The sequence below is a fragment of the Colius striatus genome, chromosome 3, assembly GCF_028858725.1.
Source record: "Colius striatus isolate bColStr4 chromosome 3, bColStr4.1.hap1, whole genome shotgun sequence".
In the NCBI taxonomy this organism is placed as follows: domain Eukaryota; kingdom Metazoa; phylum Chordata; class Aves; order Coliiformes; family Coliidae; genus Colius; species Colius striatus.
The window spans coordinates 21,128,684-21,149,295 of record NC_084761.1 but is presented as its reverse complement, the minus strand read 5'-3'; the positions used below and the strand labels follow the sequence as shown (position 1 = coordinate 21,149,295).

Sequence of the window (20,612 nt, the reverse complement as noted above, 5' to 3'; positions counted from 1 at the left end):
TCCTGTGCTGCCACAGAGTAGGGTGTGAGCCAATGCCTATTCTAATTAATTTCATTCACAAAACTTGGATTTATTTGATGCAAATTTTTGGCTTGCCGTCAAATACGACACAAAATTACATTAGTGTCATAAGAGGAAAGGATTAGTCCACAGAATTCTTTGAAGAATTGTGTTGGCACTTGTCTTTTTGTAAAAATGCCAGCAGCTTCCCCTCTCTCTAGGAATAGTCCATTTTCTCGTGGTCAATGAGTAAAACCACTGTTCAGTGAGGTTCTGAGCCAAAGCCTTTTTGAGTCTGTGGGAATATTTTCACCAATTTCCATGGACTTGACTCAGCTCTGAGCCTCAGATGTCAGTTGTACCGACATCTTCCTCCCACACTTCAACATTTTGATGGGATCATTTATCAGGTAGAGTGGAACAATTTTTTTTTTTAAAAACGCCCTTTTGAAAAATAGCCTCAGTTACAACAATTTTCTGCCAAAACAACTTTGTAGCTATGTCACAGGTGTAAGTCTTCAGGATGTCTAGGTTTAATTCCTGATCTTGCCACAGAGGTCTTTAAAAGACTTGATCAGAACAAGATTTGTCTGAAAACCTAACACTGGTCATACTGTCTCAGAGTGAAGGCCCATGTTGCCCAAGATCTACTTCCTTACAGCACCTGAAAGCAGACATGACAAGAAGAGTATAAGAACAGAACAAATAGATCTTTCTCCTAACCCCAGCACTTCACAGTGCAGTGACTGCATAAGCATAAGACAGCCCCTGGCACACAGTAGCAGTTTTTTGTCTGACATCGGACTGGTTTTTCCAGGGAGGTATATCCCTGGGTGAAGTCTCAGTCTGCTTCAGTGCCTGAATTAGCCAACTTCTCTCTGACACTCCTGGCCTCAGGGCTGTAGTGTAGTTCTCCCAGCATCTCCCCCAGGTCTCATCCCTCAGACCACGAGGCTCAGGGACAGAGATGTGCCAAAAGAATAAGCTGAATAACCAAAGCCACATGGGAATCTGTAAGGAAGCATGAAAATGAAAACACAGATTATGGTTATAGCCAAGAATAAGCTTAATCCTTTCTTTTTGTGCAGCTCTTTAGCATAACAGGAAAATGAGGATAATGTTTTCTATCCCTACTCCTCCTTTATTTGACTTGTACTTTTAGCCTAAGGCTGTTTGAGATGGAAAAGAATTGCCGGCACCACTAAGCTTAAAGCAGACACAAACCACCAACCACTAACACTGAAAACAGAAAATTAACTGCCTTGAATATTGATTTTTGCTATGTTTGTATCTCTCTGTTTACTTACACCTCACTACAGAGCTACCCCAGAAAGTGAGAGATGACACAGTCAAACATACTTAATTCTACTGTGAGAACTAGACAATCACACAACCTTGTGACAGGTAAAACTGTTGGTAGGTATGAGAAGCAGTGGCAGCCATGTAATTTAACTGCAGTCTCTATCTGAGCAGTGATGGCTAGCACCAAGCCCAAAACATCAGGTTTTATCTATTATCAACATTATCTAGTCAAGATACTGTCAATTTGTACGAGCAGAGGATTTGCCCATGGGAGGCTTTGGAGAGAACAAGGCTGAGGGATGGCTTTTACTGCAGTTTACTGTGTGCCTTGAGCCTCAAAAGTGTAACAAGATGTTAGGGTACCTATATGCTCCAAATTCTGTAGGAATCTAATGTACTTTGATATAATATTGTATATATCACATAAATGATACTTGAACAGGCTTCCTATGGTTGCTCGTATCTCTATGATTGGTTATATGCTAAAACTGCAGGACTCTTGCCTGTCAATGTGTACAGGGTAAGGGCCTAAAACATTGCTAATCCTCTGCAGAAAATTTTTACTTGCTGTTCCACTAGCAAATTTTAATAGAGCTTTGCATTCATTAACCAAGACTGATGCTGGATCCAAGAGTTTAAAGAATTAAAGGACCAAATTCTGACCTGAGGTACCTCATTTGAACTCTATTCAAGTCAATGGAGCTGCCTTACAACAACCAAGAACATGGACCAAACTCCCCGTGGCAAGCTCACTGCACAACATACTGTTGTCTCTACAAGAATGACTTCATGTTTGCACCTCTGCCCTCCCCGTGCCAGGCAACAGTGAATGCCACAGGAGCTCTAAGGAATGGCTTGTAGGAGGCCTTAAATCAAACAGTGTGTTAGAAAGGGTGTCTGAGAGTTGTCCCTGCAACTGTGGTTCCCTTCAGCATGATATTCTCAGAATAGCTACATTTATGATCATGCCTCAGTGATCTAATTGCTGCTGCTATGAACATGTTGAATGTAAAACTATGTAAACAGTGTGATACTCTGACAGCCATTCTTGCCTACTGACCTGTGGAAAAGTCTATTTTTGGCAACTGCTGTAGGCCACTGCGGTCACTGTAAAGTGGACAAGGCAATGCCCACATTTTATCTTCAGCTGATAAAAGTACTCACAACACAATTAGATCGAACTGATACTACTGAAAAGGCTTGTGTATTTTTTTAATTGCACCCCACTCTGCTTAGATACTGAAGTTAGAGAGGAAGCGACAGAAATAAAATGAGTTGGAAAAACAACTCATCTTTCACAATTAAACAACCAAGACTTATTTCTGTGACTTGTAGCTTTAGCTTTCACTCAGTCTCTTCCAGCTGGTTAAAGATCAACTGAGTACCAAAAATGAAGGTAGTTTGCTGAGGACAGTAAGCAAGTCTCCCATTACAAAATATAACAAACTGGTCTCTCCAGTTTCACACTGACTATTCCCAAATCCTCAAGCCATGAACAAAAAGATCTCCCCAGGAGCAGCCTGTGGATTCCTCAGGCTCGATGAAACTGGTTCTGTGCATACCCACAGTAAGAGACATTTGTCACCAGGATTGATATAGACATACTGAATGCTATCTCAGGAAACACTTATGAAGACCTCTCCTGTGGACCAAGCTTCTTGGCTCTCTCCCATAGTCTGTCACCAAGGGAGAAATACTAGTTTGCACTTCCCTGTAGTGCAATGCCATCTTATCTCTGCCCAGTGATATTTTTAAAGACTGTTCCCCTCCCTCACCCTGTTCACCTGTGGCAATTTGATCTGGCTGGCAGGACCAAACACTCAAACAGTTGTATGCTTTTTGCCTGGTTGCTCAGGTATTAAATAAATCAGAAAGAAATGAATGTGCTTTCTTCTGGGCTGGTAGACAAAAGTGTCCTCAAAAGCCCTGTATTAAAAACAGGGAAGGAGAAAAGAGGTAATTTTGTTGTGCAATTTCAAATGTCTTAAGAATCAGATGGCAGAAAATGGACTAGAATAGACCACCAAGCTAAATCCACCTCACCAGTGGCAAGCGCACAAAAAACACCTGCAGAAGGTTGTGTGAGGCAGGAAATCCTACCTGAGCTTAGCAGGGGCTGGAAAGTGCACCTAAGGTACACTCAATAAGGCTTTGCAATTCCCTGACATGCTGAATAGTTCTTACTCTTGCGTATTCTGGCTTCAGCATGATGAAGTGTGAAATATCAGCAATCTTCCTCATAGCCCACCAGTTGCAAACCTAAGGTCTACAGGAATGAACAAATATATGCATATCTGAGCCTAATGTCCTGGAAATGAATTGGCAAAAGAAGTACAAGGAGGTAGCAAGGAATGAGGAGAAAGAAAGTGGCTTTAGGTAGAGCCTTTTGAACAAGTTAGATATGAGCAGCCCTGTTAAAGATGCAGAGAAAGCTAGACATTTGAAAACTGCTATCGAGGGCTCCTGAGTTGAGGTTGAGACAAACAAAACCCAGCTAGAGAATGCAAATGCAAAAGCATTTCTCAGTTGTTTCCCACAAAGGATTATTTTAAGGAACTGGCACAGAATTTACTTAATGCTAGGGGTTCATTTGGTCATCCTCTGCCTCTGCCCTACTGTTAAGACCATGAGCATGGAAGCAGAAAGTGTTAAAATTCACAACTTTACCTATCTCTTACTGTAAGTTCCTCCCTGGTTATCAGCAGGACATTTGCACCTGACTGAAAGGCAAAATATTGTCCCCATGAGCTAATTGCTCTGCTACTGGTTATTTATTTACAACCATTCATATTTATATCCTTGTGAGAGTGGTAGTTTTCCTCATCTCAATTTATTTTGATCTTTCCTTTTGTACTGAATCTTCTCTGATTTTCCCTTCACATTCCCTTCATTGAAACTGTTGTCACTCTTTTCTTCCATTAAACTGATCACTAACCTCCTGATGAAGACAGATAACGATGTATCAGTACTGAGCTTTGCAGATGCTGTCCCAAGGGAAATAACACATCATCACATCGACCTGTCTACAGACCCAACAAGGTGTTGTAACATCATTTTTCGCTTAGTAACACAATCAGTGGCTCACTCTGCTGCCACTGGCACTAAAAGCTTACCTTTGTCCTAAAATAAAAACCAAGATTCAGTAGTAATCTGCGTATGCTACATGGGCTACACAAGTGCATTGAATGGCTCAAATGTCTTCTGTTTGATAGTTTCCTTACAAAACACTTAAATAAAGAGATCTGTGCTTTCTGTTCACTGTGATGCTTGGTGTCACCATCCTGCTGCAATAGTTAGCTCCTGAGTTTTAAATTTGAAAAACAGTCAAACCTTCAAAAGCATGCTGACCTTGAATATGCTTTGGACAAAAACACATACACCAAGCAGACTTTGCTATTGTTTGCATATGACTTTTAAGGAGTAAAGTCCATGTCAGTGGGAGTTTGTGTCACTCCCTAAGCAAGAGCTCTCATGAATATGCAAATTGCAGACAAAAAATTCAGGTTGCAAATGACTGGCCAGTGAGCTTTCTGACTGCTGGTACTTGCAAAAGTAACCATGATCCACTCCAATTACATCATTATGGACAATTTTGCAAAAATCAGCATGTCATGTACTCTTTTTTTTTTTTTTTTTCAGATGATGTAGCATTGCAAAACATCATCTTCTTGTCCACACAACAAAACACAATCCCAAGGGGGAAGAATACTGGTGCTTCCTTTACCAGTCTTAATGGACGAACTCATTTATGTCTGGGCTAAAAAGAGATAATCAGCTGCAGCTTTACCTCGAGTCTGGTTTGCAAACCTTTGTTCTCATTTCATCACACAGATACGCTGCCTGACCAGCAGTATCCCCCTAACTGAGATGACAGCTCCATGTGGTTCAAGTTCTGTACTGAGCTGCTTTCCTTAATTTATTTCTTTTGCATCTTGTCTCGTTTAATGTCACATTGTTGGAAGCTTTTATTTAATGCAGAAATTGACTTTGCCCTTGCTTCTTTCCTCTTTCTCACCATTCTCCTCTTTTACTCCTTCCCATCCACTTGCTCTCTAGCACGAGAGACAAAACCTTTGTCTTCTACCTTGCCACCAGCTGGCCGGAGTGCTGAGCCTTGCTACCTTTGGTGACAGAGAGAACTCAGAAAAACTTGTGACCCACTGCCACAAAGCAGTCAGAACCTTTTATTTTTGTTCTTTTGCTGCTTTTATGCCGGCGCTGCAGGGTCAGCTGGGATTGCGTCAAATTACCTGAAGGCTGAGCTCTTAGCCCTTAATTGCAGTTCTTCAGCTCTAAGTTTGTGGATTGTCACTGAGTTTCAAATGTGCACAAAGGGCTTAAAGTACCTTGGCAAAAGAACAGTATGTGAATGTAATACCTCTTACTGTTAACATGCTTGATCTTTCTAGTGGTGATGAAATGAAACCACGAAAGGCTCCAAAACATTTTCTTCAAGTTCACTATGGTACACTAAACCAGGAAAGCATCAAATGCCCTTGTATATTCATTAAAATGGAGAAGAAAAGGTAAAAAGGTCTTGGGAATGTAAAAATAATGGAAAGAGAAACTATTATGTTACACTGTAAAGTGTAATTTTAGAACATAAAACACCGCTGTTTGATTATTGATTTTTTTGAGAGGTGGATCACCTCTTCTTTCAATAACTCATCAGCCATAATGAGAACATGATATTGATGCCATCGGGATTGCTCTGCCTCTCGTGACTTCTACTGCATGTGAAAAACTAGTCAAGAAAATTTAAAAATTACTCATTTTCTCTTGTAGCTTGAAAAAAAGAGGCCTTAGAGCTTTCTGAGATGTGGTCCTGTGATTAAGAGAGATATTAAGAACAACTGAATTTTGGTTTGGCTGTGATAGTGCTGATCTAGAGTACATCACTTCTCTGTGTATAAAGACATATGCGCGTATCTAAAAACATATATGTGCATGTGTGTAAGTGTGTATACATGTGTGTACATACATCTCCAGGTAGAGAGAGTACTTATTCAGTCCCAGTGTTGTGTTTGAGACACACAGGAATGGATCTTCTCAATACACTTTTTCCAGTTTATAGGCTGCAAAATGGCTTTTCACAACATGGGCGGTTTTCAGCCTCCACATGCTGCTAATGAAAATATCAAGCTGAAGTAGAGAGGAAGAAGTCTGGGACTGAACAAGTCAGACAGGACTCTGGACAGATCAAATGCCAGAAACAATTCCTAATTTACACCAAAGTTATCTTACGCCAATTTTAAAATAGAATCATTTATTTTACTAGTTTGTCCCATCAAAATGAAATTAAACTATGAAATTAAACTACAGTTGGTCTACAATCTGCATGGGCCTTAAATAAAAACCATTTATTTTTGGAAAACACTTGAACTGCAATAAAGTACTTTTGCAAATATCATCCCAATGGCTAGCAAACCATCTAACAGTTCTGTACACGAAGATTCAGAATTTGTCATAAGATCATTGTCTTTCTACTTACCTACCTTTAGGTGCTTTAGGTAAACAACAGAATATAGCCCACAAAAGCAAAAAATATAGTTCAGAGAGCAGAAGGGTGTCTGATCTGTTCACATGTGCCCTACTCAGACACCATCAGTCAAGTGTAAGTCAGTTGTTTCAACTTAGCAACCCAAGCTGACACCTTTTGTTTGGCTAATGACAACTCCTCAGCTATGCTGATCTTGACCCAGATCACTTTCTGGCTAAGTGTGGAAATTCAGGACAGAGCACTCCACGAAATGATACCAGCTATCATCTAACTGGCACAGAAAAAAGCTGTTTGTACATATTCACAGTAAAAAACATACAAGGAAGGTCTCTATTAAGGTCTTAAAAATTCTTACATTTCAGACCCAGACATCTGTGATTCAAAATGCAAATCCAGATTCAAGTTCTGTGTCTTGACCTTAAGACAAACATATTTATTTTTCATGTCACCAAAGAAGATCAGCACAATTTGCTTAGCTGAGTTAGGTTCAGCACACCGTCACACCGGGCAAGGTGGCATCACTACTCACTGCCACTTACAAAGCTTTGGCAACCAGGACAACAATGACACAGAACACGTGAGAGATCACTCATTCAGTGGTAGTACAGAGCCTTTTGCTCAAAAGATGCAGGTAAAGTGGCTGCTCTTCCCACTAGATCACATCCTGAGAACAATATTGGTCAGACTGCCCTCAGTCAGCAGAGCCACACACCCACAGAATGGCCGGTGGAAATCTTTCTGCTGCCACAGCAACAATGATAACAAGCAGCAAATGAGGCAAGAGCTATGTACAGTACTGACATCCTTTCATGGGGAACCCCAAGCACTTTGAAGAAAAATAGGACTGCTTGTAATTTGATTTGGATAGGTATTTCACATGCTTGGACATATTGGTGACAAAGAATTATAGAAATGTTAGGTGAAAAGAGCAAACATTTGCCCTTGGGCTCACGCCTGTGTGATGAAAACAAGGCTTTTGCCAAGACCAGGCCAAGTCATAGGCTTCCAGCTGGAGATGTGGAGTAAATAGCTGTACAGGGCAGGAGAGAGCGAGAGAAAGAGCACGGGATCTCGCCTACCTGCGGACGACTAGCTTCAGTTTCTTGTAGGATCCTTTAACCAGGGAGATGGCCTCTCTCCTAGAGCTGCTCAGTTCCACCTCGTTGATGTTCACCACTTCATCACCAGCCTGCAGCTTGGAGGGCAGGGAGTCTGCTTTACCTCCCTCTTCTATCTGCACAGGAAAGAGAGGAGAAAGAAATGGTGAGATGTGCCTGCCTCAGTTTGGTTGTCACATGCAGAATGAGCATGCATTTCCATTGAAGGAATTAGGTCTAGCCCCAAACCCAGCTCTCTGGCTAAGGAATGTCTTCATTTGCCAGCCATCTCTCTCAAAGATCTGTGCTTGCCTCCATATAGATGGAAGCTGGGGATCAGCAGCCAAATCAATTCTGCCAAGAAATGTTTTGAATAAGCCTGGAAAGTCTTTGGTATTTGGAAGCAGTAAATGCCAGCAAAACACCCACAGAACGCCTCCTGATGAGAGCACCCAGGCACTAACCCAAGGGCAAAGCAAGGATTAGAAGAGCTTGGATGTGGGTTTTTTTTTTTGTTCATGATTCCTTTTGTGATCTAACTGGCTGATTTACAACAGCTTCTTGCATACCAGTCAGCAGCAAATCAGATGCACATAGGTGTACGTAGTTATTAACATGCAGTACCTCTATAGGGTTTTTCAGGTAGCAATTTAGAGAAACTTGACAATTGCAGGGGGTTGAACTAGATGACCTTGAAAGGTCTCTTCCAACCCAAACTGTTGTGTTACTGTGATTTTATGAGAAAGGAGGCAGCCTGATCAAGGCTATGTAGTGACAAAGCTAGATGGAGAACTTCAGGGCACTCTCCTCTGTTTTGTATGGTTCGTCACTTGTATAGTCCTTCATGTACATTGATTCTCCCTCCACGTGCCAGCAGAAACACCTAGTCTTCAAAGAAGTAAGTGACAAGGCAGAGGACAAGAAGAATGGGCCTAGAATCTCTGAATCTCAGCCTTGTGCACTGCCTCTCTGGAAAAGCGTATTAGTAGAGCAGAGAACGAGGTTACATATGGGTTAACGAACTGTAAATCCTGAGTTTCTGGAGACTCAGCAGCGCCACTGGTTTGGACTGCAACTGATATAGCTTTTATTACAAAAGTTACTCCCACAAAATCTGATATTCAAAGCACCTGCCAGTCCGTGTTCAACAGAAGCTGTGACCTGTGATAGCAGTTGCCATGGGAACCACATTGAAGTATAACATCTCACGGCACATTATAAGTCTAATTCCTTCCTTCAGACCTTCACCTTCCCAGACATCACATTGAGACAAAGAAACGTATTTGAATTGGCTGAAGATTCTGATCCAGTCAGGGGAAGGGCTGCTATTTGCAGGGGTACCATTTTTTGTACAGTGAAATTGCATGCACGCTTCTGGAAGTTACTTTTATTTCAAGTCATGCCAGGCAAAGTGTAATTGAGCCATAACCCGGACACATAACTCAGCACGTGTAGACGTATTATCCAGATTTTTACCAGAACATTAATCTCAGTGTTGAATGGTGATTTCTCACAGGCAAAGCTGCTCTGCTCTTCTGAACAATAGCATTCCAGTTCATCTACCTTCTAAAATTTAAAATTTGACTTCCACAAACATTAACTCATAAATTCTCTGAACCCCTTCAAAGGTATGTAAAAACCATTGACATTCATCCTACCAGGAAGTCATTCCACTGATGAATGGGTTTTTTCTTTTCTTCTTAAGAATGGATAAAACCAAAGGAATGAGACTTCACATAAAGAACCTTGTATCACAATTACCAGGAAGAGTGAGAGATGAAACATTAGACTTCGCTGCCAGCATCAAAAAAATAACAAACATTAAAATGCAGTATTGCTCTGATCTGTTGCTGCTGTAAAGGAAAACAGGTGGGTATCATTACAATGAAATACAATAGAGTAGGATAGTATGGATTAGATGAACTTGTAATATAGTCAACAGATGGGATTTTTTTTGTTGTTGTTGTTATGTTAGACCACATATAATTGAGAAAAGGCATTCTTGGAGAAATAGCTCGTGTAATAAATACCAACTACTTCAAAGGCTGAGATATTCAACAGAAGCATTTGTATTAACTTCTGCCTTGATGAACCCTGACCTTAAAAAAATCAACAAAATTGTCATCTGTGCTTGATCTGCTAATAATCCGAGATGTATTTTTATATTCTAGGGTTTTTCGCTCCACAGGATCACTGTTTTAAGGTACTCTTTGCAATCATGTGGAATAGATATTTCTTTTTCTCCTCTTTTTTAGTGAAAAAGGAAATTGAGATTCTTCCATAATCATCTTTGTAAATAATGTGAAATCAGAGACGTTAAGGAAAGACTAAACCTTGCAATACTTCAGTGATGTCCAATGGTAGGACAAGGGGCAATGGGTACAAGCTGGAACATAAGAGGTTCCAAAGAAATACAAGGAAGAATTTCTTCACTGTGAGGATGATGGAACATTGGAACAGGCTGCCCAGATGGATTGTGGAGTCTACTTCCCTGGAGACATTCAAAACTCACCTGAATGAGTTCCTGTGTGACTTACTCTAGGTGGTCCTGGTCTGGCAAGGGGTTTGGACTAGATGATCTTTCGAGGCCCCTTCCACCCTTGAGATTCTGATAAAGTTGTTAACATTATGAACAGCTTTAAAAGAAATCTTTCTCCAAACTCTGATGTGTCCCAGCTTATGCATATGCCACAGGAGCTTTTAAACCACAGCTTGCAAGGCTGTGTAGGCAGCCACAGAATCATAATAAAGAATGCCTTTGAGGAAAGTTTGCTAGCACAAGTAAAGAGTCATCTGCAAGTAATTTCAGGGGCTGAGAATGAGACGGTTTGCTCCTGTGTACTTAAACTATCCATGAGCAAGACCTAAAACAAGACCCACTTTTTGTGATTAGAAGCTTTTGATGACAGCATCAAAACCTTTACATACCTAAAGAGAATATAAGTGGAGATATAGATTGATCTTTCGGGTTTTATGTAGTTAACTATTAATAATCTGCTAGTTTTCTTATCTATTACTTATGTACAGTTGTGTAATTTATTTGGCTGGGGTTCCCTGTATGCAAATTCCTTCAAGCTCCTGAAGGAAAATATCGAAGCCTGTGACCTGACCCTATCACTCATATAGTCAAAAAAAGCAAAAAGACTTCCAAGTTTCTACCAAACGTCCAGATACAAGGCACTGTCTCTCAAAGCAAGGTTCAGATGCTCTACGTCCATTTCTTCTCTCTGAATGCCTCTGAAAATATTTGTGTTTAAGGAGTGGTGATATTGCAAGGAAAGGACTGAGTGATTCAAACAAAACAAGCTGCACTATAAACACAAAGCTCTATCTCTACCGAGCATAACAGCTATCAACAGAGCAAACAAACCTTGGTGTACATGTAGCCTATTTAAATGAACACCTGCTTCACCGGGCCAGGCTGAACAAAGTCAAGGACGGGACTCCGCTGAGTCTATGATGCACTGAGCAGGTAAGGATGGAAGATGGTTGCAAAGCTATGCACACCATAGTAGATGAATAATAGGCAGGTAGGACACTTCTGCATGTGGTTATCTTCTCTGAACAACCTGTCTCACCCTGTGGACAGGGTGAGAGGAAATGAGAAGGCAAGTCTTCAACTGTTTCCTGAATCTCAAGTGGTTCTAAGTGCTGTCAGACAGCGAGGGCAGAGATGGAAATACAGTCTGTTGTTTGAAGTGTGCAAGTTGTGCTGGAGTAGCTTGAACAGCCACAGCATAGTCAAATACACCCTCAATAGACACTTGTGCCAAAAATGTGATGGTCAAGAGCTACAGGACCCAGCGTAAAAGGTCAGTCAATACCCACTATGACCTGTTACAGTTTATTTAAGCTGAGAAAAACAGGGTGATAGGAAGCAAACTTTCTGGGTGTGGGATGGTCACTCACTCACCAGGAGCAGGAGGAGCTAGCTGGAGAGGGTGTGAAGATTTTTTCCTTTTGGCTGAATTGAGCAAACCACTCTTCCAAGTCAAGGTATGAGAGGTGACTGACAAGCATGGAGTGGAGGAATACCTAAAAAAGAGTCTGGTTTTGAATTTCATGTGCTGGGCTAAACCTTAGGGAGATGTATTCGATGGCTGGTGTTACTGCAGTTGCTGTGAGTAAAGCCAGCTGCCCAGGCACCGCCTCACTGCCACATGGGGAGAAAAACCCTTCTCCTTGAAGTCAGCAGGAGCATTGGTATGACAAAACATTTGCCAATAACATACAGACTCTTGGTTTCCATGACTCAGTTTCTCACACATAAAATGGGCATAGTTGTTACCACCTTTGTCTGTCCTGTCTATTTAATGTGTGAGCTCTCTGTGGGTGGTGATGATCCAAACCTTGGCTCTCTTTCCAGAGGCCGTTTCTCCAAATCCCTAGCTCACAGGTCCTGACCCTTGGGAAAGTCCATGCCAATTAGAACCATGCAACAGGAAAAGATTCTTTTCCAGAGAGTGCTCCAACAACCATCTCACAAGGTGGTTCCTACTTCCTGTGAAATCATGTGAAACTTCTGCAATTTCAGTATTTCCCCCACTCCTCTTTCTTTCTTTTGTTTTCCACAAACATACCCAGTTGATTCTTTGAGGTTCTTTCAGTAGGAGATAAGAAGATCTTCATTGCCAAGCTTGCCTCTCCTGAAATACATCCACTTCAAAAGACCTCAATAGTCTCCTTGGGCTGACGCAAATTCAAGTCCCTTCAGTTGTTTCTCCTGCAGTAAAGCCTTCCATGCCCACTGCCCTTTCCTGAAAATCCCAAAGGCCACCCCTGGTCCTGCTTTGCATTAACACTCCAGTCCGTTTTCTTGCATTAGAGGAGGCTTCTTGTCATTCAATAGATCCTGCAGCAGACTTTGAACCCATCTGTTCTCCTTTTTTTTGGCTTACTGTAAAAGCAAGAAGTTGCTTAAGCAGATCACCAAGGATACATAAGACTTATTACTACTGTCTTTTGTTCGGTTCACTATGGTTACTGTAGGTTCAGAGAATGCTGTCTAACTGAGAACCTTTCTTGATTATTTTAAAGACGTTTTCTTTATTTATTCCTCTTTTCCTTTTCTTTGTGAGGCTTTTGTAACAACAAAATCTGTGTAGCTTTTAAGATGGATTATTCCATCTTTGTGCTCTTTATGTTATCAACGATTCGTGTGATTCCTAAAATATAAAATTGCTTTCTGAAATTTCTCAATTAAAAAAAATATATATAAGCAAGCAAAAAAATATGTAGGCACACTGTATGCAGTTACACAAGTGAGAGCTGTGCCATGCAGCAGGTTAGTACAACTGCCGAGGGACACCAGGAGATGCTCTGGAAAAAACAGTATGCCAGCATAGCTGGGTGTTGACAGAAGCAGCAGCAATTGAAATGACAAACTACTGCCCTTTTCATGTCAAATATTGTAATGATGGGAAGGGAAGCATCACAAATGAACTGCTGGAGATAGCTGTTCAGAATTCCTGAGCTGTTGAAAAAGATTTTCTAGGAATTGACAGGGTGAGAGAGTGAGAAATTTTGCTCGGCGAAGGAATTGAGAGGTACCTTCCTCTGCTGCCAGGAGTCTGACTCACCCAGGAGAAGCATTACAGAAAAATGTTCTCTGTCTTAGACCTCTTGTTTTCAAATCTTTTACTGGATCTATTTTCATTCTTTCCAGTGAAACAGTGCATTTCCTGTGAATCTGGGGTTTATCTCTTCTTGGTCTCTCATGAATTCATTAGCTCTGGTGCAAACTGGGGGAAAGGGTTAAATCAGTGGTGTGCTTGAGAGAAAGCACCAGAAAACTGACTCTACCTGCTTCCAAATTCAATAGTTAAGGTTTTAATCACTTCTCAGTGCCCAGACTGGGACACAGAACAGGTGAGACTGGAGTCTTTCGTTTCCCTTTCCACTATTAGGTGTAACACAGCCACACCAGACCAGACCTGAGCTGCACCCAGAACAGAGCATGCACACAGAGGACCACAGGGCCAAATTTGGCTTGCTTAGTAAACTCATTGACTAGCTGATTGATTTAGACTTCATGTTGGAGATGGAGATTTTTAAGCCCCTGTGAAGTTCAGACAGAGTTCTCAAACCTGAACACAAAGTTGCAGAGCTATTAAATGACTCCAGAGAATATGCTGCTCCCCTTACTCAGAGCCACAACTTGGGGGCAGTGAGTGTTTCCCATGCAGCAGACAGAAATTCTTCCCCATTGTCCCCAACCTCTGTGTCAGCCTGGCAGAGCAGTTAAGACGATTCAGTCAAAAAATAGTTAAGTCAAAGGTCTCTCCCTGGAGCCATGTCTCTGCTGGATTTCCCCATCTCTGATGCAGACAGGCATATCAAAAGAATTTAGCTACTGACAATTATTCCAAGCCAAGTAAAGTGTTTCAAATTAGTTCTTGTTTTCTTCTGCAGAGAAGCAAGGAAGGGTTTTGAGTTTTTTTTCTCCTCATGCTTTGGATTGTTCTACAGTAGCATTTCTGCTCTCGAGTACAAAGCATAGTAGTGGAGAGACTAGTTTATTCCAGGTAGTCCTATGAACTTCATATACAATAAATTCACCTTGAGAGGTTGAACTTCATTCAGTAGAAGAACAAGTTAAACTACACGGTTTGAAGGGTTAGCACTACTATGAAATCTTTCTGACACTTCCTCCCCCCAAAAAAATCTGTTTGCATAGATAAAGCAATATATTTTCTCCCACACTCAGCCTGAAACATGCTAATGAATATACTTACTTGGCTTGGAGCAAGACACTTAGCAGGGAGAACTCCAGCCCCTACAACTCACAATTCTAACATTTCTGGCATACCTGGGCTTATTTTCCAGATGTTATATCAGAGAAGCACCACTGTAAATCTAGAGGGACATCTACTCACAATGTTGGCAGTGACAGTCACCAGCTCCGATTTTAACATTGTAGTGAACTCAACAGTATTTGACCCCATACATAGAAGAGTCACAAGCTCAGGGCTGCACCAGACTGTCTCAGACAGCATCGCTCTATGTGTCTGTGTGTGTGTGCGTGCGTGTGCGTGTGCGTGTGTGTGTGTGTGTGTGTGTGTGTGTGTGTCTCACTGTGTGTGTGTGTGTGTGTGTGTGTGTGTGTGTGTGTCTCGCTGTGGCTTCAGATAAAGTGGCGCAGGTAGCCCAAGGAAAGTAATGTTCCCAAGAACACAGCCAGCTCCCAGACTCTTCCCTTTCCTCTCTCCAATGCTGAGGTGCACTTCTGCTGTCAAAGCTGCTTTCCTTGCTTACAGGTGGCCAGAGGCTGGTGATGCTCACACAGAAAGGCCATCCATCCCTCACTGGGGCGATGGAACTTCCTTCAACACATCTGGAGAAATCACTCCTGATCCCGGTGGCTTTAGTCTCCTCCTGTTCCCTCTGCCTTGCCTGAAGCAATCCTTATTTTATCTGTACCTAAGGCTGGACCTGATGACAGCTGAAATGAGCAGGAACTGCTCATGGGTTTATTTTTTTTTCACAGGAGGGATTTCAGACAAGCAAATTGTATTTACTCAAACTGGAGTCTTTCCAAGATGCTGAGTGAAAACAGTACAGCACCTCTGATACAAAAGGGACCAGGACCTCAACTTTCATAAGTATTCCCAAAAGCCAAAAAGAAGTATATGTAGCAGCAAAGTGTTGCCTGTTCCCCATCACGTGCTACAGATTCAGATGGAAACTTACTACCTACTTGATGACCGAGCACCACCCCATCTCTCTATCCCCTTCTCTCCCTGCCTCCACCTGCACTACCCCAGGAGAGCAGGAAACATCACTGACCATATGCCACTTTGGGCACCTAGCTGCACATCCAGCTGTGCTCACTTCAGAGGAAAACCCAGCCCAGGAGAAGAAGAATAATCAGACTGCTTTCACATAGCGTCCAAACCTGAATGATCTGGAAGACAGGATTGCAGGCAAGATACTGGAGTGGTCCTGCACAAGTGCAGACAGAGGCTCCCCAAAGACCAAGATCTTTTCCAGTATAATTTACCGAGGGCAGGCACCAAAGTAAAGTGGCTGTGGGCACCAAAGCAGCAATTCAGCTGCAGAAGTGCAACTGTGATTAATGCAGAGTAGATGTAAGTTACTGACAAGTGGTGAGGATTCAAGGTCATTCCTAGGACTACTCTGCAGTCTCCTACACTTCCACACCTTTCCATTTCCTGTGTGATTGTTTCCTGTCCTGGGAGCAAGGTTAATCTCAGCAGTCAGCCCCTCAGCAAAAAGTGGCAAGAAGCGAATAGAGAACAGATTGCTGGCTTCAGCTACAAGAGATAAGAAGACGTGCTTGGATGAGTTTTCGTCTGGCTCCTCTTGGTGACTCAAAATTCCTAAACCAGCAGAGGAAAGAAGGCTTAGCTCTTAAGATAATTTTCCACCTTCTTAAGCACAGAACTGTTAGGCTCCCACAGAGACTTTTACATTTAAAAGTGGAAGAGGTAGGGAAAATCAAATCTTCTTTCAACTAATGCACAAAGAAAGATGGACCTCAGTTGCAGCTTTGATTCAGGCCTTCAAGAAACCTCCAGGATCTTTTCTGTAACAAGAGGCAAAACTAACAATAAATTTTCTCCACCCCTTTCCATATATACAAGACAAGGAACTAATCTATGTTTGCTCTACAGTAACACCTAGAGCCATATCAGGTCCCTTTTTTAGATATACGGTTACAAACGCATTATCACCAACAGTTTCTGCCCTAATCCTGACAGGATAAACTGACAGGTCAGACAGAGGGACAAGAAACAGAGATGTGGAAAAGCACAAAGACAGCAACAAAGCCTGCTCTCAGCTACACAGTGACATCTGCAACATATGGACTGAACCTAGAGACAAGGAGAAGAAAGTGCACTTGCAGGACAGGGGAAAAATCAGCTTGTTTTCAACCAGAGTAATTCCATCTGTGATATGCCCAGAGACTAACTGCAAAATGACATTCTGGCATGCTTTACAGTGGCAGTAAACAGTCCTTGTCCTGCTAGCCCAGAGAGGCTGGAAAAAGGTGGCTAGAGGACAGGAGATTGCATATTTCCTAACTCTCCCATGTCAAGGTGTCTGGGGAGCCAATATCTCAAACATCAGTAACTCTTCTTCCTACCTTTCCCTCCTGTTGTTCACAGGACACAGCAATCAGGCAAGACAAGTTAAAAAAAGTAATATACACCTGAGCCATAGTCAGAGCAACTAGAGAAAACCAATGCCTGTACAGATGCTGAGTAATGCTCATCCCTTTGCATCATTAAAACTTGAGGGATAGCTTTCTCCTGCTCTTTCTCCATTTCCTGCATGAGGCCAGCTTTTATCCCCACAGAGTGCTGCCTGCAGAACACACCCTGCCCAGCACATGGGAATCAGAGAGCCTTTTCACTGTTTGGTTTTTGCAAACAATCCATTCCATGCATGCCACAGACCATATATTACCAGGCGATACAAATACTGGGGCCTGGAGCATGTTAATTTGATCCTGTTTGGTCTGCAATGATTATCAGGGCAATATCAGCTCAAGGGGCTACAAGAACTCATTCCTTGTTACTGTGTTGTATCTGATACAGCTCACCCCTCTCCAGAGCACACAAAACCAATGACTGCACATGTCCAAGAGTTAATATTTGCCTTGCAATGTGAGAGTTAAAAATAGTTGTTTGCCAAAGAGTCTGCTGGAAAGGTCTTCTGCTCTGCTCCAAACACACCCAAGATTTCTGCACTCAGACCCCATTTTTCACCCTGCTTTGCCATCCTGTCCCCAACTTCACAGTCCTTTCTAACATTTCTCACAAGATTCCAATAATTAAAGCCCCATTTCCTAATGACATTTAGACAAGTGATCCCACTACAGTCTAGGAGAGAGGCTATAAAACATGGCCACTCAACGTATGAGAGTGTACTGCCTTGAAGCTACTGCATGGCTACTGAGTCTGGTGCAGCAGTGCAGCTTGGAAGAGTGAGGCAGCTGAGGATCACCAGCAATTTCAAGTTTCGTCACACACTCCCTTTACCCAGATACTCCTCTTCCTATCATGCTCACAGTGTGCAGGGTGTCACACATCATCCTCTTCACTGTCCCCTGATCATTGTGGCAGAAGCCAGTGCAGCCTGCATCAGCTTTACCCACAGAGATGAACTAAGCCTACCACTGATGTTTCTCAAATAGTATCACACCTCAGAAAAAGCTGGAGATGGGTCTGTGGTAACAGTTGCAATTATTAAAACTGAGGTCAGGTTCTGTTAAGGGATTGCCTAAACCCTACAAATCCTAGGATTACCAGTCAATGACATGACATCAACTGCTCTCTGTTCTTTTTGACAGGTACCTGTATAGACTCCCCGTACCATCTACAATCTTGGTGGTTGCAGCATAGCCCTCAACTGTGGGATGTCATGGACCAACATTCGCTCGCAACTCAGAAGTAGAACATGGAAGGACTGGTCCACATGGATAGGCAAAGCAACACTGGTGGTTTTTCTGGGTTTTTTGGATTTTTTTCTATTGGCAGTTTCTTTTGTTTTGCATACTCTCTTCTCACAGCATGGCCTTATGCACCTTCCTTCCTCCTGTCCTCACCATCAAGAAAAACAAAGGAGTTGGAGACGTGTCTGCAAAACTATATTTGTAACCTACTCTAAGAACAATTTTTGAAGCTTGAGGAAATCTGAACCTAGCACCACATGAACTGCCATGGTAGGAGATACAGTTATTTCTTTAGTCTCCCTTCTGTCTGTTCTGAAAACAAGGAGGAAACGACAATGTTGGGAATGTGCCTTTCAATTCTAGTTACATAGCACTGCCTTGCGCCCTTTTTTACAGGATGCTTTACATGTTTTCCATAAGCCCAAGAGGCTGTAGCATGACAGAGTGACCAACTGCCATGAGACTCTTTGGACTCTTTCTTTTTGGGGTAAGTGGAAAATATTTTCACCTAATAAAGCACAGCTGAGACATACACACCTGTGATCAGTTTGCAGAAGAAAGAACACAACCAGCAGGCTCCCAAAGTACAGTTGTTGAGGGTATCTTTCATCACATGATTAGACAGTGAACTTCCTGCCTTGGTGTATTGCTCACATGAGTTCAAAAGAGAAATGTCAAGAAAATACACCCTGCAATCAGGTGATGCCATACATTAGGTGAACCTAAAACTATGGGATTTTCTGGCTATTGGAACAGGTAGTACTTATCTCTCCTGGCTCTCCTGGAGATAGGTCCTTGGCCCAGCATGGCCATTTACTGCTTTTGATGTTTGCTACTTCTTCTCTTATTTCCTTTCCCCAATATTAACACTTCCATTATATAAGCAATAATGATGGTAATGACAACAGTAGCAATGATCCTCAAGAACTTTCCTCCCATTAGCTAATTTGACCTTTCGACACCATGGGAAGACAGCAGGAAGTATTGTTCATAAATTAGAGAGGAATAAAAACAGAAGCAATGTTTATGTAACTTTTCCAGGGTCACAGAAAGAACGCCACATTAGAACTGGAGTTGCCCTCTCTACTCTCTGCCAGGACACGCTGTACTGAAGCCAAACAAGTCTCCCTCCGTTTAATATTTCTACCATCTTCCCAGCATTGAGCCATTTTATCTCACAGAAATTTTCCCTTTTATATAACCAAGAGGAACTGCTCTTGGACATCCTTCCATCTATATTTCTGTTTCCCCACTTCCCCACTTGCCTTCATAGTTTTCACTCTTCTCTACTTGTTGTGGTTGTGCTCTCCCTCTTCCTCCCTCACTCCTTTCCCTCTTTCTTTCTTTCTTTCTTTCTTTCTTTCTTTCTTTCACTTTATATTCTCTTTTTCACCGTGCTCCTCCTTCTTCCCAGAGCCTATTAATGCAAACTAATAACCACTAAATGGCCTATATCTGAGAGGGAGAGAAAAAAAAGATGATGCAGCAGAGCTACACTTGATGAACTGACTGGGAGCTCTTGCCAGGCATTCAATAGCTGCCTAAGAGATTTAGGTATTCATTTCTTGTTCATTTTAATGAGATTCAGACATCAAATTTTTTAGAGACTCTTTGAAGATCAAAGATTAGAGCAGCCAACAACAATTGAAGCATAGCTCAACACCAAGACACATGTCCTTTAGGGCAAGAGAGTACTGCTGGCATCCCTAGGTAATGAGAAGGAAATGCTAACGGGCTCTCCAGAAGTAGCTGGGCTGGTTCATCACAGCACGGCAGCTCAATGCTTTTTGACTCATTGCCAGGTCACACACACTCCACAATAACGCAGCAAGAACTCCCCTTGGTCCAGATAATAGTAACAGCGTGCAGCTTAGGGTGACACTGCCAGTACAAAAGAGGAATTTTATGATCCAAGCCATTGTCATCACATCACACTTGGCAAACCCTTTCTTTATTTCTCCCGCCTTCTATAATTATTAAAAAGTCTTCTCTAGTGAATTTAGTGCCCATGAAAGATGCCAGGTTCACAACCCTGGAGATTCATTTTCCTTGCCTACAGATCAGCTTGTCATCATTTCTTACTGCCCCCGGCTCCCCACTGCACCTCCAGTGTGCTTTAGTACTTTCTTGAAGGGAGCCTCTTGGAGATTATTCTCTGAGAACCTCAGTGCTGCTGCACAGATCCAAGTGCAACACCTGTGTTTAAGAAAAGAGCATTTGTGCAGCAGAATGCATTGCTTTTGGTCCTCCATGCACTCTAGCATGGGAGCACACTGTACAATGGCTTTGCTATCTG

General features: G+C 42.2%; 1 protein-coding gene across 2 annotated transcripts in view; it reads right to left on the bottom strand.

Moving 5' to 3' along the window:
• SHROOM3 (shroom family member 3) overlaps window positions 1-20,612 on the bottom strand; it is a 150,855-nt gene that overhangs the window by 96,653 nt on the left and 33,590 nt on the right. For both annotated transcript variants that reach the window (XM_061994263.1, XM_061994262.1), the window contains one exon: window positions 7,882-8,036. In XM_061994263.1, the coding sequence (XP_061850247.1) occupies window positions 7,882-8,036 (155 nt within the window). The remainder of the gene's footprint in view (window positions 1-7,881; window positions 8,037-20,612) is intronic.